Consider the following 25,228-nt stretch of genomic DNA (forward strand, 5'->3'; position numbering starts at 1 on the left):
TTATTTGTTTCCTCATCCAATATTTATTCAAGACCTGTTGATTTATAAAATTCATCATCATTTTCCCTACTTACTGTTATTGGTTTGAATAGCATAACGATAAGCAAAAAAATCAATGTTCAAATGTTTCAATAGATGAGTTAAACATTATTGTTCAATTTTTGGTGATCTAAAATTTGATTGAATACAATGAATACAAAATTATTTCTCTTCAAAAGTTTATTTAATAGGTATTTACAAAATATTACAAATGAAATTTGAATAATTTTTCAACAATAAATCTCCAGCAAAAAATGTTATAATTGAATAATAAGGTGATGACTGTTATACAGTTTTAGTTTTAAAGCTAAGAAATGAATGATTTTCATGCTACTGAGTCTTCAACTAGTAGATAGAAAATATTTAAATTAATATATAAAAAACATCAACACCAAAATAAAATGAGATTCATATCATACAGGCTAAAGAGCTAGGCAAAGATGGAATTTGCAAAAAGTAACTGATCACTCATAATAATAATGCCTTCTCTCAAGAGGAACTGAATTTATGAAACGTTTTAGGTAGGGTAAAAAATGAAACATGCTAACAAAAATATGCTATTGATTCAATCAAAATTCAAACAGAATTTGATTCTGTTGTGGGCAATATCGAATATTCAAATTTAATACTAGCAAAATATGTCGCAGACACATTTTAAAAATATTTATGAGTGACTGCTTAAAATTCTTAACTTTTTGTATTCAGGTATCAGAGTCTTAGTATAAGTATGAATATCTTATTAAATATGGAGTATAATTTAATATTATTACCATAAAGTTAGGACAAATACATTAATTTGATTTGTAGCTTATTTATCTATATACCCGGTATGAGTAAAAATTTATTCATTCTTATGTGAAGCATTTCCAATCAGTCTTGTTCATAAACCTACTTTGAAACTATCATTTGATTTTAAATACTGCTTTATTGCTACTTCAATGTGAACTTTCATAATTTAAATAAAATATAGGTTGCATAGCTCATTTTTAACCGAATGTAATAGAGTTTATATTGTTTATTTATGGGAGAAATTTAGAATGAGTCTAGCCTGAAGAGCGTACTTTGATTGATTGCAAGGCAATGATAAATAATTATATTATTGAAGAATGCTACGCAATTGGATTCTACTTCCCTTTTTAATTGATAAAAGAAATCATGTGAGAGCAATTAATAGAAATAAATTTCAAAATCATTCTGAGTCGAGCGTTTGATATAGGAAAAGAAAAATGTCATGAAAAAGAGATTCCAAATACATTTCAAATCTCTAAATTTTTGAGAATTATTTGTAATGGATGAAATACATGATTAGACGTAGTTATTTTGACGTTATTTATCCTTTTATCACAGCAATAGGCCTCAATTTGATGGCTTTCTTGCTAATACCTACAGCGTCACATGTATCAACAACATCAGTGACATTTTTGTATGACTCAGGCGCTTCTTCCATGACTAGCTTGGGAGATGCCACTCTGATTGAAATACCTTGACTTTCCAGTTTCTGCAGAACCTGGGTGTAGTCCAGATTGCGTCTTGATTTCGCTCTGGAGAGAGCTCGACCCTGAAAAGTAAGAGGAGGATATGTTAGACCTATATCAAATTTCAGCTAGCAGTTCAAAGCTCAACAGATTGTCTCACATGATTGAATTGATAAACAAAAATTGCAATGAATTGAAAATGTCAATTCCACTTCACTATTACTCATACTACAAGTTACTGCACTCATTCCAGTCACAGAGAAATTCCCTAACATAATGTGAGGTCTACTATGTTGTAAAGGTGAATCAGATCGATTATCAAAAATTCATTCAAAATAAATTACACAAGATTATATTTTTCAACAATTTCAATGTGAAGATGTTGTTCTCATGTTAGGTGCATCATTATAAACATCGTATTCTTTGAAACACATAAATTGTTTGAATTAGTGAAAATAAGATTAAATAGGAACTTACCATTTAAAACTCATCTGAGTGACATATTTACATAAACTATTTCATAAGACATAAATTGTTTGAATTATTGAAAAAAAAATTATGAACTTACCATATAAAACTCATCTAATTGACATATTTATATAAATTATTTCTTAAGACTGGCTATGTTCGTTTTGTTCAGCTGAGTTACGATAATAAAATTTTGTAGTAGCTAATAATTTTTCGTATTACTTTTTTACATTTGAGTATTCTTTCCAAAATCAATTTAAAAGAGCCATTCTGTAATACATAATTCCTGCTCTTCTTAATACTTTTATTTACTAAATAGTGGCCAGAGTGAGGAAATTAATTGGTGTAGTCTAGCGAAATATTGAGAGAATGCTTGTAAAAAGAGGGTGGATAGCTTACCGCTCCGTGACAAGTCGATCCAAAAGTCTCCTTCATTCCGGTTTCAGTACCGGTCAGAACATAACTGCATGTTCCCATTGTGCCTCCAATCAATACTGGTTGGCCAGTCAGCTGGTAGTCAACGGGAATTAGTGGATGATGGGGAGGAAAAGCTCTAGTTGAACCCTGAAATTAAATATAGAGATTGAAGAGAAACGAAATTGGAAGGCTAGAAAGATATTTTGAAAAACTAAAACTGCTAAACACTCATTAGGAGGTGAGGATTAGTTTGCAAGCATTCAAAAGACATAGAAAAACCTTAATTGGCCTTAATTCTGTTTCCGTTGGCTTTTGAGTGAAGTTTAGATTCAGGCTGAAGTCTACTCACAGCGTAAAATAAATAGGCTAAATTTATGGTCAAATTTATTTGACAAAATAAATCGACTATTATAAAGTAGTATACTTTTTTTGTACATGGTTCACTATCACAGTATTGTCTAATATCAATACTGTATTCTCTCGAACTGTTTTCGTCTAGACAATAAAGCTTATGCGCGGGTTCATCAAGCTCGTTCAAGATATTTGAACATGATCAATCAGGTACGGTTAATTGCACTGGAACGTAATGATTTCTATGGCGATAGTTACTATTGATAATTGCAGTGCACACTTGTAAAGTGTAGATGCCGGCTACACGAACATGACCATGTTCAAATTTCAATTTTTATTCAATCCAATTCACAATATTTACAAATTATGAGAAAAAAATAATACAGCTTAACAATATTAGAAGTTAATAATTATAAAGTAGTAACCTACACAAAATAATCAAATGTCTTGACCGAGCACCGAGCTTGGTGAAACCGGGCATAACTGTTCAATAAGTATCTGTAGAGTTGTTTTTCTTTGTCTCAAACAGCAAGCACGTAAGTAACTTATTGGGAGAGACACACTCTTGAAATTGTTATTTTTCATAGGCATTGAAAATATTTTATACAGTAAAACAAAAAATGACAAACCTTCCGATGGACTAGGAGTGTTTTGAGTTTTCCATCAACCATATGCTCCTCAACTTTGGCAATGTTGTGAGAAACATCGTAGATCACATGCATATCCAAGTCATCTGGTGTCATGTTGAACTGCTTTGCAAATGCCTAATGAAGAAAGAATTATGTCAATAGAAAAATATTGAACATTTTTAAATAAAAACTTGAAATTATCTAGAACAAATATTAATAGCCTAAAAATAGTACATCGGATCAACTATTTTTACTTTCCTTGCCCTACTACCATAGGTAAGGAAAGTATTGCTTTCCAAAAAAAATTAAGGTACCCCAATTTCAAGTTTTCTATACGTTTCAAGGTCCCCTGAGTCCAAAAACATGATTTTTGGGTGTTGGTCTGTGTGTGTGTATGTCTGTGAACACGATAACTCCATTCCTAATTAACCGATTGACTTGAGATTTTAAACTTAAGGTCCTTATACCATGAGGATCCGATAATAAGAAATTCAATTCAATATGGCGGAAAAAATGACGGATAATTACTAAAAAAACATGTTTTTCACGTTTTTCTCGAAAACGGCTTTAACGATTTTCTTCGAATTTATACCCTGTATAGTTATTTATCAGCTCTATCAACTGGCATGAGTCTTTTTCCTGGAAACTGATAGGGGGTCCTCCCCATCCTGGAGAAATGGACTTTGTAACCTCCTTCCCGTGCATGAGGTAGGTAGGTAGAGCAGTTTATAAAAAGAACACATAGTCGAGATATTCCATCTGTAGAACAGCTTTTTTGACGACTTTTGAAAAATCATCGAATTTCATAATTTACACAAAGGTACTCTGAAAAGAATTATATATACACATATACAGTAGCCTGATCGTAATTTCAAATATGTTACCGCCAATCGTCATTATGTTATTCCCCTAAATTATTCTCGTTTAAAAATGAGGCTTACAGTTCAATGGGCAAGGAAAGTTGTGTGAGTGTACCACACCTGATTTTTAATGTTTCAAACAGAAACATTAAATGTTAATCAAACAGATACCGTACATAAAAATCTAGGAATAATAATAATTTAAAAATATTACGTGACCTTGACTAAGACAAGTGCGCAATCCTTTTGATCAAATTAATAGAATTATATTTCTGATAGAATAAGTCGATACATTACAAATTACCATATAGACAATAATTGAGTCTCACGAGATGCACTCACTATTTCAACAGTCCTTTTGCAAATGAGTCCAAAAAACTTGAGAGCGCTCCAGTCAGCAAAAGTTTATATGAACACTTAATTCAAAATAGTGACAGCATGTCAGTATATACAGTGATGGAATTTAATGAATCCTGAATAGATCAAGTGATCCTGATAAGATATCATGCTGAAGATGAGATTGCAGAGATGTGTAGATTGTGATTGGATTTATTTATTCATTCATTATGTTTACAAGAAAGCACTGATTTAGTTTATGTTCTATTAATTTCACACAATCACACTAATTCTGTGTTCTGTACAACATAATCTATTCACAAACTTTTCATTTTCTATATTATACATTTACAGTAGGCAAAAATGATGATCAAGTAAATAAATCCCTCACGTTGTAAACTGGCTATAAAGACTTCATAAAGGTTTGAACTAATATTTCAACGTATGAATCTCAAGTGAGGTCCACTTTATAATAAATTGCAGTATTTGATGATTAGTGTTCCTATCCTTGTCTATCATTGAACAAAGCAGATTCCGTCATATTTTTCAACCTCTGCAATTATGCCAGATGGTTTTTTAACAATGTAGAAATATAATTAACAAAATATTCAATCTCAATTATTAGCATTCATTTTTTAATCATTGAGAAATATATTTCCTAGACGAATAAAATATAATTGATCATTTTTAACAAGAATGAACAGTTGATATTTCATCAGAAATACAGTTATCAGTTATATTCTACAAAAGGCAGTGGCAACGCAGAGAATTGGCAACACTGTTCTCCTATCTTACTGCACTGCCATTATAACGTGGAACTCATTATAGATTCGGATAACATACCTGTCTACTCAGGAATGTCATAGAGCTGCGATTAACCCAAGCAAAATTAGCAGCCGCTGCCATTGACTTCAAATAGTTCTGTCCTTCCACAGAATTGATTCTAGCACACGCCAGTTGTCTATCGTTAGTTTCAATTTTATCTCTTTTCATTGCTTTTTCCATTTCGACTAGAGCATCTGTAAAATAAAAGTTTGAATTGAATTATCAGTAAAATGAACGTTCTAATTGAATTATCTGTAAAATAAACGTTTGAATCAAAGTCAAAAACGTATTTCTCTGTTGAGAAACACGATAGTCGATAAAATTATTATTTATTGTCTAAGAATCATTGTATAATAAAAAATAGTTCATTTAGATACTTTCGTCACAGAAAATTCGAAGGATAAATTGAATTTTATATTCTGTGAATGGTTTATATCAATGCCATGCCAATCATATTTTTATTGATTTATTCATCCAACACAAATCATGACAATGATTGGTAAACAACACAGGCTCAACACAAAACAATTTCCCTTGCTAACTTTCAGAAATAGTTCAAAATAGTGTTTTTCATTGTTTGTTCAATATTAGATACCGTGGTAATTATCATTGAGGTCTAGTGGAAAGAATGCTTGCATAGCAGCCTAGAGATCCTGGGTTCAAACTCGTTCATCACTAAAGGTTTTTGATAAGGTCACTTCCGCTTTATTGGATGGACACGTTAAACTGTCGGTCTCAACTGAAGAATGACAGTCAAATCGAAAGGTCCATTGCCGGCTTGAATTATATATTCAGGCAAGATGGAACCTTCCCGCAAGGGACTCCCCACCAAGAAACGCCATAGGAATTTACTTTTTACTATTAAGGTAATGCTGGTAGATAAACTTATAAATCCCTTGTAGCGTTTGGTGTCATGAATAATAATCAAGCCGACTCGAGATTCGATATTTTTTCCAAGAAATTGTGAAGTTGTCTACAACCGAATTGATACATTCAACTGCATAATAGCTGTTGTTTTAGGAGTAAGATTGAGTTTCTTTTCAAGTTTTAAAATTTTCATTTATTAATACAGTATTTTTCAGTTATCAGTGATGATTTAGTGAAGTATTCTTATTCAAATTTGGTTTTAAACTCTTCTAAATTCTAAATTCCTAGTTCATTAATATTTTGGACTAATTGAATAAAATTGGACAAAAATCATAAAGTGTAAACATAACCTATTTTTGGACATTTTCTATCTAAATTTGGGAAAGGAACAGTTTTGGGCTTTAAGCCTGTTGTTTCTTTTCCAATCATTCATAGTTCAGGATGATATTGTATGTATCAATGTATAAATAAATAATAACAAAAATATTAATCATAAAATAATTACCTGTAGCAACTTGATGACCGAATCCTCTACTTCCAGAATGGATCATAACACAAATCTGTCCTTTACTTTCGATTCCCATTTTACTCGCTGCCCATTTATCATAGATTTCGTCAACTACTTGAATTTCAGCATAATGATTTCCAGCTCCTAACGTTCCCAGCTGCGAACAAATCATTTCGAAACTGAAATATTTGCAATAATTTGAAAAACACTCAAGAACTACATTTTTAAGGAAAGCGTTGAGAAATAAATTTATTTATGAATATTGAATGAAAAAGACTAAGAAATTGTCAAAAACCACAGATTTATTGATACTTAGAAAGACCGGTTTCAGTTATTACACCATTGTCAATCTCTGATAAACATCAGATGGTGTAATAACCGAAGCCGGTCTTTCTACAAGTATTAATAAATCTGTGGTTTTTTGATAATTTCTTAGTCTTTTTCATTCAATATGAATAATTACCACAATATCAACTTTTCAACTAGCCTACACAAAAAGTAAATTATGAATGATAAACAAAGAAACAAATAAAAGAATGTAAACTATTAAAATGAATAAAAAATCACAGCTTATGAACTGCGGTTGGTCCATAATCTTATCATATAATTATGAAATAGAATAGCAAATTATTGAAACAATATGATTGTGAACGTTAATCAATACTAACCTGTGGTAGACCTCTCTTTTTAGCTCGCATACTGACTTTAGATGGATCCGCATTCAACATTCGACCATATTCTTCACAATGCTCTTTGTCTTCAGCCCAAACATATCCTGAAAGACAGGACTATTTAGTAAACAACTCTTGCAAAAAACAAATAGTATATGGATATTCATAAACACCAGTTGTACGAGTTCAATGGACCAAACCCATTATTTACTAACATGCAACCAGAATATTTTCTCCCCCAGAAATTTATAACCAGAGTTGAATATCTTATAAAATGAACAAGTAATAATTTCCATAGATGTCTACTATGGTTTCATATCCGACACCTGGAGAGATTGTACACTTCACTATGGATTTCCATTTGAATTAGAGAGCTAGCACCTGAAAGTGAACCGATATAAAACAGATAGATTTTCTTGGAAAAAATGGCACTCTTTCTCACAATAATGCAAAACGACCTCATATTCATCTCCAAGATTGATTGTAGAACTCAAATATTCTTGAAGATAATGGTACAATTGTGAATATTACGATCTATTAGTTGTTTTCTGCAGTAGAGAAACTTTATAGAAACTTGTGTTTCTGAATTGAGGAATATTGTCGAATGACCAACATTCAATAAAGATATTTTTGAAGTCATTTTGAGAGAACCATTCAGAGCATACCTTCTCTAAGTGACCAATCCATTCCCATTTCAAGTGCTTCTTCCAGATCTCTAGCGTTCATTGGAATTATTCCCTTTGACCCAACTCCCACCGGAATATGGTCAAACATGCTCTGAGCTAGTTGCTCCTGGAAAAAATGGTATTGATAATGAGACAAAAAAGTTGGAGAATAATTTATCATGAAGATTTTTTTAAATTTGAATTTGTGTACATATATTGCACAGTAGACTTACTAGATGGATAAATCTGTTTGAGAAGAGTATTTAATGGAGACAAGTCATAAAAAGACCATTGGAGTTTGTAGTATTTTGCCAATAATCAGAATACAATGAAATCTCTCTACATAAAAATGTTTTATAATAACACTTATCCAATAAAATTGGTTTCCCATCTTGAGGATTGTGTGAATTTGAAAAAATAAGGTTTTGTCCAGTAATGGACAGGCGTTATCAACAATTCGGCAAATATACCTTCATAATATTTTGTTTGTGATGATTTATTACTCAACGATCACATTATGACGATAAATCTAACGCAACAGTTTTCTGTAATTTCAGCATGTTAGGTGAATTTATTGCAATTTATAACCTTCTTACCTTGACAGGAAGCACATCCTTCTCCATAAGATTGGTTCTCAGAAGTCGAACTCCACAATTGATATCAAAACCGACTCCTCCAGGTGAAACCACTGATGTGGGATCACTCATGTCAAATGCAGCCATATTCCCTGACGAAATAAAACAAAAACAAATGTTACAAGGAATTTATTAAAGAAATTCAGGTTACTTGTATATATTGTCAGAAAGATAGCATTTTGTAGTCAAGCTTGAATGTTTTAATTTTTTAATTTCGGATGATGCCTGGACAGCTTTGCTTTTCGCTTATATGTGTGGGTAATGGATTAAGTGCGTGGATGATTGATGGGATGAAGAAATGAAAAATAACGACACTCACAAATACAACACAGCCAAGTGTTTGAAGATCATTATTACTAGTATAGTGATAAATAAAATTAACATAATTTTTTTACATAAGAAAACTTTTGTCCTATCAGTGAGTTATAGTTCATCACTTTCTTTTGTGACGACTTCAACATCATTTTGAGTGTAGACTTTCAATGAGTACCTAAGTATTTAATCCAATAAGGAACAAATCATACCTAGTGTGTTATTGAATCAAATATATTTCTAATAAGCATGAAGCACTAATGAATGAAGTTTTAAGCTGCATTCTGTTAGTTTACATGATATCCAGTGTTTGAGTAGAAGAAGACAAAAAATGTGTAGGTCTACCAATTGCAAATCCGTATCCAGAATGTACATCAGGTAGACCAACAGATCGTCCAACAATTCCGGGTAAGGCAGCGACATTTGCAATCTGCTTGACTCCGGGAAGAAAGCCACCAATCATACCTGGACGACAGGCATTACGAAGTTCATCCAACATTAACTTCTCAAGATGTTGATTCACATAGAACACTCCTTCCACCTAGAAATAAAGTAGGTTAATTACGATTCGATAGGAAAATACCAAAGGTAAGATATATATTTACTGTATTTCAATTGAAACAATACTGGTTATCAAAATCAAACTCAACAGACGATAAAACTTTGAACCATCGGTTGATGAAGTGTATTTATTAGAAGATAATCAAGAATATGCACATTTTCTATTCCCCAATGAAAGGGAGACAACAGTATCGGTGAGAAAACTTGCACCATATTATCTGGCTCCGAAAAATCAAGAACAGAAAATCATTCCCACAACACAATAAGATCCAGTTGAGCCTTTGTATTCAACTCCAGTGTCCCCTGCTCTACAGGAACAATCCGGATACCCTCAATTCAACAGGACACTCTGGATCCTATCCTCCTACAGTCGGCCCAAGAAGTGAAGACGATCGTCGTTCACCTGCTAATCTTCAGGACTACTCTTAACAAAACCACGAGGAGCGAATGTGATAAAATTATATTATATATCAGGTAATATACCGTAAAATGTGATGTGAATATTCACCAGTAACGTTTTGCTATAACATTCAGTTGATAGTATTGTTATGCATGTGATGATAATAATATGTACGGTTAATGAGAACTTTGTTAAATAAATCTTCTACACATTTTTTCAATTTATTTAACAAGATTAAGATGAATCAAAATAGCCAGACACTATTAAAACCGTCTATATTTGACGCTGATCCAAAATCAGATGATTCTACTAATGACAAGGAACCACTGGTTTAGAAGTTTGTAAATTTACTTTAGGAATTCTAAGACGGTGAGTGAGATAGGTAAATTAGATACATTGGTATAGGCCTACTTCCTTTCTACTCCTCTATATGGGCACATAAGCTACTGTTGAACTTTTACAGAGGCTATTGAAATCTTACGTAAATTATTTGTAAATAAATTGAACTACTTGTGTAGATGTTTTATTTTAAAAAATTCTCATTAACCATAACTACTATCAATTACTGAATGTTATTGGAGAACCAATTCTAGTTCCTGATGAATACTTAAATCAAACGATATAGGCCTATCAGATCACAATTTTAGGAAAAGCAGGTAACGTAGTATAATCTCTTGCTATTTACAATCATAATCTTATTCTCAATCATAATATTAAAAATTGAAATGATCTGCCAACAATTTTATTTACCCAAACTGGATTGTAAATTTTAGAATCATTACTACATCATTAAACGAGCAAGGGCACGTTTCTCACGACAGATAAATACGTTAAGGTTAGGCTAATATAAAATATACGCAACTTATAAGACCTTGGGACTGCCACAAAAATTCCTTCACTTTCCTCAGTAATAATATATTAAAGGATTGATCTATTGGAGATCTTAGAGGGTTGATATTTACCTCCCACCTCCCAGAATATAGCCTCTAAGATAAAATTTATCTCCGTTAAGATAAAATTTATTAATAAGCTACATATATTACTCTGTGTAAAAAATTGAACATTCAGAATAGAAACAAGCCTCATCTAAGCATTTACTGGGATACACTAGTAATTACACAATATAAATAGCCTAGTTGGCAAAAATACAAATTATTTTTACAATAAAGTAAATCTAAAAAGAGATAGCCTAGCCTAATCATCAACTCACATTCATGTTTGGCTGGAATCCCTTTTTTATTTTCCATGAAAAAGGCGATGTTTTTTCCAAGTAGGACATTTCTTCATTATATTGACGGACAACCATCGTGCTACCGCTGACGAGTCTTGCAATATAATAATTATAGGTTTTTAGTTTTTAGGCCTAATTCAAACTATAAATCCTGTGGCACACCGCCGGTTGACGTGTTAACTGCACTAGCCTACTTTGTTAAGTGCCTAATTTATTAAATTAAATCAGTGTTAAACACTCACTAGACTTATAAGTTGAAAAATGTATATAATAAACCAAAATAATGACAAATTGAATAGTTTTAAATCTAACCGTGAAATAACCACAAACTACAAAACAAGTAGAAGTTAGGTTAGAAAAGAATTAGAAAACGAAAGATTTGATACTTGTCACTCGATAGAAACATGTCGATATTCATCCTTGAATATGAACATCGATATTCTCATCAATCATATTTCAATGAAATACAAGAATCATAACAAAGAATAATTATTATTGATAAAAAATTGAGTGATTGATCAAATTGTATTGAAAATATATTTTGAATGTATATATTCATAGATACAAGATATAATAGAAAATGATAATGAGTAACGAATGAAAGTCGATGTGTGTGTATCGAGGTATTTTTTTAAACAGAACACGCACACAGTCACAGATCACAGTACACAACGACAACACAAACACACTAACACAGTGAAAGACTGAAAGTGGAGTAGTGGAATTTAATGTTGTTCAGTTGATGCGTTGATGGTTTCTCGTTTATTGTATTTGAATTATTTAGCCTAGATCTTTTCAATTTTCTATTTAAAATTAATAATCTAATTTTCTGTAAGATTCTATTAGGAATCAAGAAAGTTGAACAATTGGTCAAGCTCAATAATTTATTGCTCATTCGTTTTAGTTGCACAAGAAACAACTATGTGGTGTTGTCAATAAGCTGTATTAGCTCACCTATTCCTATATTTGAACAAATAATTTGACTTTAAAAAATGTTTTCCATAAAATATGAAGATTATTTCGACGAAAATTTCAATAGTGGCTATATTATAGCGCTTGTCACTTCTCTCTTATTTTTTACTAACAGTATTTTTTTGTTGAGTGTCCTTGTACCAAAAAGCGCGAGGGATAGTAACCATCAGGAATGGAAATGGAGAAACATTGCAAACTCTTTTATTCATTCCAGTATTACTGGATGTGGCGCTTGTGTTTAGTAAGTATTTGACATTATTAATTACTATGTAAGTTGTAATATTTGATTATTTAGGCTTACATGTTATGTAGGTATCCTAGCCTAGCCTATAATTATGTAGTCCTAAACATAACCTAGCCATAAGAGTAGCAAATACTTTGTTTTAAATTCCAATTTTATTTAGAATAATAATTTAGGTGCACAATTACGTTGTACTTCATAGCGTATCCTCTAAATAGCTATGTTTCAAAAATTGTAGGTTAGTATTTCTTAAGAACTGACAGCTTGAAATCCTTGGACATTAGATCTGGACAGTTTTTTAATTACTCTCCAATTTTTAAGCATAATTATATAAAATTCTTCTCTCTCCATGTAATTTTTTATAGCCTAGTTAATCTATTGAACAAAACATTTTTTACAAATCAATTGAACACAATTTATTGGAAAAGTTAATTTTGTATAGGCCTAATATGGTACTATTTTGACAACTTTTATCTAATAAGCTAAAAATTGAAAATAAATAAATATGAATAACTTACTAAGTTATTAACTTACTAATAATTAACTTACTAAGTTATGTTCTTAAGCTTAATTCACATAATAATTATAAGGTATTAACAATTCCTATCTTGATGACCTACTTATTTTTAAACCATAATTCCAATTACAATAATCTTCAAGATTCATTTATTGTCAGAACACTTTAATCAATGCAAGACATAGTCCAATTCAATAAAAAATTCCAAAATCAACATTATAAATGTTATTTTGTTATAAATTAGTATTGTTTATATTTTAAATTTTATAAATTTAGAATTTGTGTACCACATACAAATAAAGGAGTACATTATAGAGTACAATGATTGTCTTTTAATTATACATTATTAAAATATTTGACAACATAATGACTTAAATACAGTTACTCACACCAAATATTGGGCCGATTCACATTTTAGTATTTAGTGTTTTAGGTCCATAATGTAATCACAATACCACAAGGACACTTCAAAAATGAAAAAGCAAGAAAGCTAATACCTAATAGCTAGTCACAACAACAAAAAGTCAAAATACAAACTCACCAGTGTGTTGTCCAACATTAACAACTCACTGATTGAATACAATGGGTTCTCTACAAGCAATCTCCTCATCGTGCCCTGAAATCGCCTGGCCGACAGTTCTCTTGCCGCTATTGATAGCTTGTTGAAAAGTCTCACAGACAGGTGGGCAAGGCCAGTTTGCGTCCTGCTCAGCCTCTGTACGTCCAATCTATGGCTACCTCTTGTATTGTAGGCATGAAAACTCTGCCTGGTGGCAAGATCATCCACATTCGCATGTGTCCTATATGAAAAATATTGAGTGCAAATACCGTGAGTATCCTCTCTCTAACAAAGAGAGGACGACAATGAGCCAGTCTGTCAGCCACACATATGACCCGCAAGGCTCTTTTCTGCATGCACAGCACACGTCCAACATCAGCAGCTCCACCTCAGAGAACTAGGCCCTATAATATGATGCTCTGAACGAAAGCGAAGTAGCACACCCTAAGGTACTGCATGGGAACACTACCTCTCAGCCCTCTCAACAAGAAAACCACCCTGCTCAGCCTACTGCAAACAGACTCTATATGGCAACTCCACGACAGCTTCCTGTCCAGGATCGAGCCAAGCAGCTTCACCGGAGCAGACTCTTATTCCCCTCCATTCCTAAGGCTGAAAACAATAGTTTGCGTTTTATTCTCATTGGGGAGGAACAGGTTTGAAGAGAACCAGTTTGTTGCAAACACCCTGGTCTCAAGCATAGCCCTCCTCAGCACTGCAGCCCACGTCATAGAATGTCGTGTTATCAGCATAGCAGACAGTCGTTCTGTTATCCACACATGCAACGTCATTCACTGCAATCAGAAAAAGCAGAGGACCCAAGACAGAGCCCTGGAGCACTCCACAGTCATGACAGTCTCTAATCTGTGAAAGAATACCATTGGCCAGCACCGCCCGTCTGCGACCCCCCAGATAGTTTATCCCGAGAGGAGATCCAACCACACTATAGTGCTTGAGCTTTTTGAGAAGAATCTGGTGATCAAGCGTATCAAATGCCTTGCTAAAATCACTCAGGGTGAGCCCAGCAAGTCTACGCATCTCAAAGCAATTGTAAATTCTACGTACCAAAAAATCAATTCAAATTCATTTTATTGCATGATTTAAATACACAGTTGAATATATATAATACTTATTGTACAATATATACATAATAATCCTTATGAAACCAAAATGTGAAAAGAGAGAAGAAAAAATTGCATGCATCTCATCCACTAAGGCGTAAGCCTGTGTGTGGAGAGGAGTCTGTTCTTTATTGAGAGAATATGGTAAGTGTTTTGTAGTTTGAGAAGGAAAAGTCATTCTTGAATTGATAATAATGAATTTGATAATTATCAAAATTTACTGAGAGGATGATACACTTCGAGAGCATTCATGCAACCCAACTAAGAACCAGTCAAAGGAAGAGTAGAAGCTATAAACAATGTATTATTGCACTTGAACACATTATAACACCTTATTTATTGAATATAAGAAAATAATCGAAAGTACAAAAAATAGTAATAATGAAAAATGAATAAATTATAGATAGATCATTTTTGGTAACTACAACCTTTAATAAAAAAAATTAGCCTATGAAGTTGGTTTTGGCTCACTATAATATTATATTACATGGCTAAGACATTAGTAGAGAATATTTACACGTGCTGTCAGGTAGATGCAGATTAAAGGATCTTTAGTTGATAATAAATTATTGATAATTAGAATGGATTATGGGTTCTATGTTTTCCCTACCAATCTCCCTCAACCATATTTTGATGTGTTTTTTATACTCATAAGGTGGTGAACAGTTATGAGCATTACGAAGGGTGGAAGGAATATTTCTGTATAAAATTTGTGCAATATAGTGGCTGTTTGTTGTTGAGTGAGTTTTAATAAGTCTCGGAATTACAATGCCAATGGAATTTGCTGAGCGTGTTGCGTGATTGTGATTTATTTTTTTAAACATATTATCACTGTTAACACGAATGAAGAGGGGTAAGCTTCTGACATACAACTGTCGAATGTCAAGGACATTAAACTCATTGTATATTTCATTAGTCGGAGTGCGAATGGGTTTGCTATGAGCTTTTTGCATCAATTGCATCAATGGTTGATCTGTTTTTTTTATTTTTTTTAAATCAAACTGAGTGACCGCAAATAGGCAGAACTGGTCAAAATAATCAAGGAGTTGATCAGCTATAACAGTTTCAAATATTTTTGAGATTACAGGCAATATAAATATAGGTCTGTTATTACCAGGGTCATTCTTGTCTCCCTTATTGAAGATGGGAACCATCTTAGACACTTTAAGCTGAGATGGAAAGACAGATTGAAACAGACAAAGATTGATACATGTAGTAAGAGGCTCCATAGTAGATAACAAGATGTCCCTAATAAGACCACAGGTCATTCCAGAAATGTCCTTACTACTAAAAATGTTCAAGCTGGATACAACTCTTACAATGTCGTTACAAGTGATTATCTTATTTGCGACAAAATAGAAGTTAAGTAATTGCCTCGCGTGTGCCTTTGTTTGACTCATTTCTTATATCTTAATTAGATGGGAAAAACGATGCCACGTCTTGGCTTCTTGACAGAACTGCTAGGTCTAATGTGATTCAACTCGACGGTCAATTTGAATTGAGCAATTGGTTCAGATTATAGTTATAGTCGATTCATCGAAAGGAGATCCAACAATAACAAAGACCTTGCACTTGTGTGCGTATAAAAGTCATTTAAACTACTCATAAGCATATCCATTTTCAATTTGACTCGTAAATTCCACTTTACAATGCTTTTAAGGAAAATGACTCACTGTTAATCGGTCTTGCTACCCCAAGATCCACTCTCTTACGTTTGTTTAGGCTCATAGTTTCTCGGCTCCCAAAACTGACTATAGTTATAAGAATATAAGGTTTTTTCTATTCATAATGATAATAATAATAATTGTAAATTTCTTTAAAAACAATTTTGCTCATCAAGTGTCTGCTTTTTTTCAGCTTTTGGCACTATCCGAATATGGGTGAAGATTTGATCTTCCTTCACAATAATGCTTCCCACTTTTTGATTGCTTTTTCAATGGGTGAGTTGTGAACTTTTTTCCTTGCATATCATTTTTTATGGTTAAAATCCATTTCAATTAACAAACTTTGTACTAAAATTTAAAAATATAAGCCTAATACAGGTTGTGGCATACAATATTTCCAATTCAGTTAGTAGTTCTGATATAGAATAACTCTCGTCGGCCAGGTTAGCCTAGACGACTAAGGCGTTGAACCCTTTAATCAGCTAGCGCTATCTGGTTGTTGGTTCCAATCCCGCCGGTAGGCATGGACGTTTGATAATCTCATCAAATCACCATGGCACTCTCCATTACCCACGCACAAGCTGAAAACTCATTTGGGTATCATCCGCAATGAAAAATAATAATAATTGCCATTATGATGCTGAGGCTACTGCCATTTGAGAGAAAATTTCTGGACGTTTTCATCCTTCTATTTCAGTCACCATCATGGAATAGAAGGAGATGCAGTGCAAATTTCCTGTAAAGGCGTACTTTTTTAACATTCATTCAATCTGCCATGATATGTGCATTTAGAGCACAATTCAATATTGCACGCTATGTCCGTATCTCTGGCTGACAATAAATTGTTTTATGGATGAATAAATTCAGATAAATTGGCGATTTGGAGAAGAAAACCCTGAACTGAGAAAGCAATGATAAAGTAACTGTAAATAAGGTACGAATTTGCTGAATCTTCTCCCTTTCCATGAGAATTGTTGGTAAAAGTAAAATATAAACTAACATTCTCTCAGATGGCATCAAATCTTCCTTTATAATGGCAGCCGAAATGAAATAAGAACTTTTTCAACCCAACACTACATACCATACAATATTATTGAGTCCCATACATACCATATAATATTATCGAATATTATTTTGATGAGGGTGTGCCTGTTACAAATGAGCCTGCAGGCTAATTCCTTGAAGGTACCGAAGCGCAGAGGAGTGATTTTGAAGAGACTCATTTTCACGTAGTTCCCTTATCAGGTTTCAAGCGCTTCACTCTTCTGGAAGTCAATTCCAGGAAGTCCAAATTCATAAAATTGTATTGAATAATATCACTTATCTCTTTTGGTGGCTTTTGATGAATTTTTGTTGAGTTTTGATTGCATTATTTCATTAATTTGCAATTTCAAGTTTATCATTAAAACAAACTCATTATTCAAATATTGTTAATAAGTTGATAAGTCACATAATAATGTACAAAGTACATAATAGCGTGAATTATTATTATAGTGATCATTGAAATATGTTCTTTTGTTTTCAAATTGAGCTAACAGACTGGTTATAAAAATGTGCAACAAACGTATAATGTTTATGAAGCTAAATTTTGAAGGCTTACAATTGAACATTTTACTATAGTATATTATGTTACAGTATTTTTCTGGTCTCAGTATATCAACTGAAAAATCTTGCTCAACTTCAAAGATGAAAAAATGCCTTGTGTGTTTGACGTATTGTTTAGCAAAACAAATAAAACCATAAAGAAGGAGATATTTGCTCACATCTTTCATCTGGGCTTGTATGAATAGAAATTAATCCTTTTCATTCCTCATATTTGTTGATGAATAAGTTTTATTGATTGCCCGTCTTAACAAAAGACTTTTATTTTTCCATTTATTTATAATAAAAAACATTCAAAGCAAAAATGCCGTTTCCAATCGTAGACTTATTGAAACAAAATATCTTGAACACTTGCCGTTATTACAAATAATATGAAGTACAAAATTATTTTCAAATGCCTTTTAAATGTTAAAGTTTTCAGAATTGAAAAGTCTTTCCTCTTTATTTTAATTCCATCAACATTTTTCAACTCATCCATTATCTATATTCCTATGGCTTGTTGCGGGCTATTTTTATTCATTGCTTTATTTTTTTTTTATATCTTCGCTTTTATTTCAGGTTATTTTCTGTATGATTTCATTGATATGCTGATAAATGATTTCAAACCAAAGACGTACACTCTTTTCGTCCATCATGTAATGGTAAGTTTTTTATTTGTAATTCTTTCTTAAGATATTGTCATTGGTGAATCGAATTATTTTGTTTGCTCGAGAAATACAGTACTTATTTGAAAATATACCAGTTCATTAAAAGTTTCCTTCTACCTCATCTTGTCATTCCACATAAATGGATGGATGTTCTCTCTATTTTTTCTACTTGTTTTAATACAGCTTATGACCTGAGACACCACTCATGCTATAAATAGGTACCATTGTTTTTAATTTTTAAATTATTTTCTTTCTCAAAACTATGATTATTATTTCCCCCCTCCCCTTTAAATGATTGACAATCATGTATGTTTAATTTAATCACACTTGTAAATTTTCGCAATGATTGTACAGCATAATTAAAAATAAGAGTGGAATGTTATAATATGAAAATGTTAACTTGCAATAAGCAGCAATATCTCATGCTTTGGTTTCTTATGAAGAGTGATGTTATCAATTTATTCAACACTGCGATTTTTCCAGTGGAAATTAATAATTATTATGTCTAGGCTTACTCTATTTTCTCATTGAACTACCTTATTAATAATGGGACTGGTTTTTAAAAAAAATGAAGATAATTCAATGGTGAAATTTTAATTTGCCACTTTTTATCCAATGAGTTTAATATAATGATTCAGCTTGATTGTGATTTACTGATCTGTCTTGTAATATTTTTATCACATTTATTCTTCATAAATATTCCAATCTTCTATTTATTGACTACAGTAATTTTACTGATAGAATATTTTTCTGTCATCAAAAAAGGAACGAGTTATTTGAATATTCATTTATCACATGCAATATCCATTGAGTACATATTTGTTAAATTTTATTCAAGTGAGGAAACACCTGGATTTGTTGATAGCATCCACTACATGAGCCTAGAGCTTTTTTGTAGGTAATGAGGTAAAGGGGTGATGGAAAGGTACGGCAATCGAACAAGGGACCATTGGGTCGTAGCACTGGTCGTTCGGATGTCGAGCATTCCAATTGGGGTCGTGCCATGCGACCTATGATCAAGGTGGGTTGTAAGAGGATGGCTAGCTATAACTTTTCTATTGAAACAGAGAACATACTATCTGGGAAATGGTAAAGTTTTCAAAAATGTTGTTTATTCATACCCAATGATATTAAATTCAGTATCTTTTCAGTTTTGATGAAGAAGAATCTTGAAATTATGTTTCTGCGAAAATGTTTCACTTATGTTGTTTGAACAAGTCTTGTAGACTAACAATGATCTTTTCTTATTGAACTCACATTTCAGCATGAAAATTTATAAAAATTGATATCATTAGCTCTACAGAAAATTTTTGATGATAAATTATTATCACCAAATATCTAATTTAGAATAAACTACTTCTCTGCATCTTATTTCAATATCTACATACATTTGAAAAAATATTACAAAATTCTTAGAGCTTCATAAGCTCTAATCATTATTGGAATCCAATTCGATTTCTAATATTGAGCAAAATTCAATTAATTGTACAATCTTACCGACTCAATAATATTTTAAAATTCTATGATGTCGATTTTAATTTTTCAACTTATTTAAGCGTTCTGTTCTATTAACAATCATATTTCTTATTAAATTTGTTTGAGTTGGTATTCTGGAGGCTCTTATTTTTGTGATTATAAGAGATCAATAATATACTTATTTATACAGTATTAATGAACATGAAGGAATAAATGGACAGAACACTGTTTATTGTAAAGCTATTAAAATATGTTTCTGAAATGTCAACTCTCAAGGCATACGTTTCAAATAACATTGATCAGCACGAAACAAAACAAATATAGTTATCTGTCTTCAATGTCTCCTACTCTATTTCTCAACAATTGAAAAATGGTAATCATTTATTAATTTTTGTTTGCATTACATTGTTATATTTTTGTATTCTTAGGTCGTTATGGGATTTGGAATAGCTATGATTACCTACCGTTATGAAGGCTACGTTCTATGCTCGCTATTCATTGAAATAAACAGCATATTCCTCCACTTGAGGCAGCTAATGTTGATTCAGCAATGGGGAAGGGAGGGAATTCTCTATCGTATCAACAACACCTTTAATTTAGGTAATGAAACTTCAAATAAATTAATAACTTACTTAAAAATAATTCCTATGTTATGATGTGTTGACTACAAGTTGTTATTTTTCGTAGAATGTAGAATATAGACTACTATTATTGAAACAAAATGAAAATTATCCAGTACTCTCTTAAACAGGGTTGATGAAAAATATGGAAACGTATTTTACTTTTCCGTAAAATATGAAAAGTATTTCTTTCAAATGCGAAATTTGACGATAGATCTGATTGGGGATCCTATTCGAATAAAATAAATACTTTTCTGTCGCATCAAAAGTTTGGTCCACCATCTTGGAACCGTCATTTCGAATCCAACTTCTTCTTTTGAATGGGAAGGTGGTCATATGATACATGAATTCAATACACAATTTCAAGAGAAAATGAATGGAAAGAGAATATTGCATATCGATATATCAAACCGTTTATAAGTTGTTCACATTCAACGATTCTAATAAATAATACAAAAATGAAATAATTGAGTAGCTAGGTTGAAAGTCGGACAGATCTAACTTTTAAGTTCAAAGTGCTGAATATGTGAGTGTAAGTGTAGAAGTGTTTACTAACACTTGAAAAAGTGAAATTTGATAGTTTAGATTTCCTATGTACTCATTTATTAGACTCATGAGGTCCATTTTCATTTTTTTTCGTTTGATAATTATTTATATTATCTGTTTTATTATTTATTCTTTATTATTATTCATACAATAAGAATATCATAAAAATGATAGGGAAAGGAAGAATAAGGTAACCTTGTGCTATTCCTCTCCCAAATTTAGATTTACACATAAATTAGAAGGTTTACACTTGATACACATAGTCCGAAATAGGTCGGCTTGTACTTCACTTCACAAGAATTTCAGTACCCAAATATTTCCCAAAGCAAATTTTCAAATTTCGATGCTTCAAAACCAAACAGAAGAAATATTTCACATTATTATCACTAAAATAGGAAATATCACATATAAAATAAATAATTTTGAAGAAGGACCGAAAAAACTAACTTAATTCTAAAAGTTCAAGAACAACAACTAAATTGAACAACTTGACAATTTCTTAGTCTTTTTCATTCAACAACAACTAATATTAAATTTTTTTAGAAAATAAGGTTGCAGTTGAAAACTTGATTTCATTTTTTTTTTCTTATTTTTGTCCAGGAACATTTGTTGTCTTCCGCTTCCTTGTAATGGGCTGGCTCACTAGATTTTTGGTACAACACAGACAAGATTTCTCTGCAATCGCTTTCAGGATTGCTGCGCTTGGTAAGAAATAGTTCATTTTTCATTTGGTCATATTGCGTTTTTAGCTGATGTTGTTCATCACAGTTTTATTTTGTCACAAAAATGTTGAATACTTGAGTCTCTTCTTTTATATTCAGGGAATTTTTCATTGTCTTTCTATTGTGATCGATTATTGTTTATAATCTCAATAAAACATATCCAATTGGTGATATCACATGAATTACAATTATAATTAATATGAAATTGCTGCTCCAATAGATTCCACCTATTTATTTTTGTAGTTATAGTTCAAGCTACACATCACGTGCTTTTCCATAACTATTTTTCATTATTATTCACTGAATAAGTTCATTTTATATATTGAACAACTGTAATAATGTAATTTGAAGGTAACCAAAGCCAGAAATCTTTGCTATTTTAGTATTTTTCCTTGGAATTTTGTTCTCAAAATATTTATAAGTAATGTAGAATAATATACATTAAAAACAATAACATTTATTTACTTTTGTAGCTGCTCAGTGTGCTGATCAGACAGTATACTGAATTCAAATTAATTGTTTTCAATTAGCTCAATACAAAATCGTTTCTTGTGTTGCAGCTCTTGCAGTGATCATGGTTTTGAACATAGGTCTGCTGCTACGTATCCTGAAGTCGGACTTCCAACAATGTCACTCTCACAAAGGGAGCTCGTCAGACATAAAGACGCAGCTGGTCGACCGCGTCAAAGCCAGATAGAAACATTTTATCATTGATGAGGTAGCTAGCATCTATGTTTGCACAGCTCACCATTCAAACTTAACTTTTAACCATGCAAATGCAAAGTTCTTTAGAAAATCATAAAACACTTTCCGCTTAGAAAACTAAAAGTAGGATGGAACCACCTATTTTTATACACAATAATCGATAAGCTATGTGCATTAGTTATTACACCATGAATGACTTTTTAAAAGCAGTAGATTTAGTACTTAGTTTTCGACTACTCATTAATTTGCTTGGATTTGAGTCTGTGAACAATAAAACTTGGATCAATCTTGAAATCATTTTTTGAGTTATGAGAAACAAATAACTATTCATTATTGCTTTATGATTATAGTAGTGTTATTTACATTTAAAATTCAAAATTTGTTTCATCAAAAGCCTAATCTCAGCTTTCTGCAATGAGCCAATTTCAACTTTTAAAAGTAGCAATCTCATCAATTTTCCAGTATTATTTTTAAAATGGGAATGTATTAATCAAAAGTATTATTCTAGGCTAATGGATTGGTAATCCACGATCCTTCAGTATTTAAGATTTCCTTGTATTATTGAATGCAGTTGGAATGTGTTTTATACAATTAGTTACCTCTTGTATGAGACCTATTTCTCAAATTTCTAAATTGTTGGATAAGATCATGAAGTGATAATAAATCAAGCATTAGAAATTAAAGAGAAGTCGTAAAAATTCATATTAATCATTGAAAGAAGCCAAGATGATCTTGGTAAAAGTGTGAAATGAGCTGAAATTTATTTATTCCCAAGTAAGTATGTAGAATATTTATGTTGTATTTGTATATAATGTACTATACTCATAACTGGCAATTTCTAGTTGAAATTATCATTCCAAGAGCGTTTGTTTTATGAATATTGCATCCTATCTTGGAATATTGTTGACGCTTTTATCAGTTTTAACTTTCGTGCCCAAAATATTTTTATAAAAGGATTCGAGTCAATAGATAATTACATTCTTAGCTAAATGAACTGAATTCCATGCTCAAGTATTATTTGCAGTGGAAACAGGTCATAGTGTACTTGATATTTATATTTTATTTGACTAAACAATTACTCCAAGACAAATTTAAACTCAAATATGATTAATGTTCATCTCAATTAATTGTATATATTGGATGGGATAGAAGTATGAGTTGGGTCTTGGGATAAAATTTGATTCCAAGACCAAGATCTTGGAGTTGGAATTTTCATTTGTTATTAGAAGTTACACTAGTCATAAATGCGTTTTTTATAATCATGAAAATTGTTAATTACAGACGTTGTTTATGTAATTGTAATAACATCTAAATGTTTATATTATGAACATCGAAATGAAGTTACTAATGAGTCCATAAACATATCGAACTTGAGAATTCAATTAATACTAATTACACGTTAATATGAAAGGCCTTGAAGATTTTTGTCGATTTATTTGTGATCTCATATCATTTTTGTTTCAATTGAGAACTTCCTGAAATAAAACTTCCTCAATAATCTTCCAAATTTTAAATATCTATGAAATACTATATTCCAGCTATTTCACCTAAACTTCCATATATTGTGATGACACTATTTTTATCTTGCTTTTCTATTCCTTCCATCCTCGAGTTTAAGATTAGAGCATTCATAGTAGCATTTTTTCAATTTTTGTTGTTTTTTCTATGTGTTAGATTTATTCATTTATTTCGAGAAACTATGAATATGTCCCTCCATTCTAAATACCTAACTCCCTAATTATAATGGTATTTTAAATGTTTATGGAAATAACTTTTGATTTTTTTATCTGGATTAAAGGTAGGTACTGTTTATTATATTATTCAACTTACTTGATGCCGTTTCTAGATTGTTGTAAATTAATTCTAACTTGTAAATTTTTTAATTAGAATATGGTTTATCATTTTAAGCCACACCAACCGAAACTTGATATTGAAATTTGAGGCCACTTTTTATTGGGTCAAAACCACATTACCTTTATGTCTTGTCTTATTTTTTCTAATAAATTATGCATTCGACTATATTTTAGTTCGTAGACCTTTTCTACTCTGCTTTTTATATCGAAGAAAATAACACTCGGACACAAATTCTTGACATCTTATTCAAACATGCTTTAGTCAATCTAGTCCATTGTGTAAATTTATTTGGTCGAAGAACTGCGTTTCAAAAATGGTAAAACCCAGATCCAGATCAATAACGAAATAACGTTTGATTTATTTGTAAATGGATCACACAAAAATGAATGTCTGATAGTGACTAATAATTGAATTTTCGTGAACTGAATTTTAGCTGTTTTAAAATAGCTATTATCATTAGTGAATACCCGCATCTATTTCAATGAAATTACATATTTAATGAATTGTTGGTGCTTATGATCTTGCACAAGAATAACTCTGTAAAGTATTATTAGTAGCAACTTTTTTGTAATAATTTTATTGTATTATATATAGTCTTAAATCTCTGTATGTCACTCAGCTTATTTGCTGATCAATTGTTTGTATCATCCGTTAAAGTATGCTTCCTTCAAATTTATAACACAGAGCAATGTATTGTATGTTTTAGTTATTAAATTTATTTTTTCTATCAAA

General features: G+C 31.5%; 2 protein-coding genes across 2 annotated transcripts; one reads left to right on the plus strand and one right to left on the minus strand.

The window, feature by feature from the left end:
- Positions 1-229: 229 nt before the first annotated feature.
- LOC111063139 (RNA-splicing ligase RtcB homolog) lies at positions 230-11,624 on the minus strand. Its single transcript, XM_022350827.2, has 10 exons — positions 11,230-11,624; positions 9,404-9,599; positions 8,708-8,838; positions 8,112-8,238; positions 7,444-7,550; positions 6,773-6,932; positions 5,419-5,594; positions 3,380-3,514; positions 2,382-2,546; positions 230-1,597 (listed from the first exon to the last, which is right to left on the minus strand). Exons 1-10 carry the CDS (start codon positions 11,323-11,325, stop codon positions 1,370-1,372), a joined length of 1,521 nt encoding a protein of 506 aa, XP_022206519.1. The 5' UTR covers positions 11,326-11,624; the 3' UTR covers positions 230-1,369.
- A 286-nt stretch (positions 11,625-11,910) lies between these two features.
- On the plus strand, positions 11,911-25,228 carry LOC111063149 (TLC domain-containing protein 2). Its single transcript, XM_022350838.2, has 6 exons — positions 11,911-12,463; positions 16,518-16,600; positions 18,485-18,567; positions 20,478-20,649; positions 21,816-21,920; positions 22,498-25,228. The coding sequence occupies exons 1-6, from the start codon at positions 12,243-12,245 to the stop codon at positions 22,632-22,634; spliced, it is 801 nt and encodes a 266-aa protein (XP_022206530.2). The 5' UTR covers positions 11,911-12,242; the 3' UTR covers positions 22,635-25,228.

The sequence above is a fragment of the Nilaparvata lugens genome, chromosome 10 (assembly GCF_014356525.2).
Source record: "Nilaparvata lugens isolate BPH chromosome 10, ASM1435652v1, whole genome shotgun sequence".
NCBI lineage: Eukaryota > Metazoa > Arthropoda > Insecta > Hemiptera > Delphacidae > Nilaparvata > Nilaparvata lugens.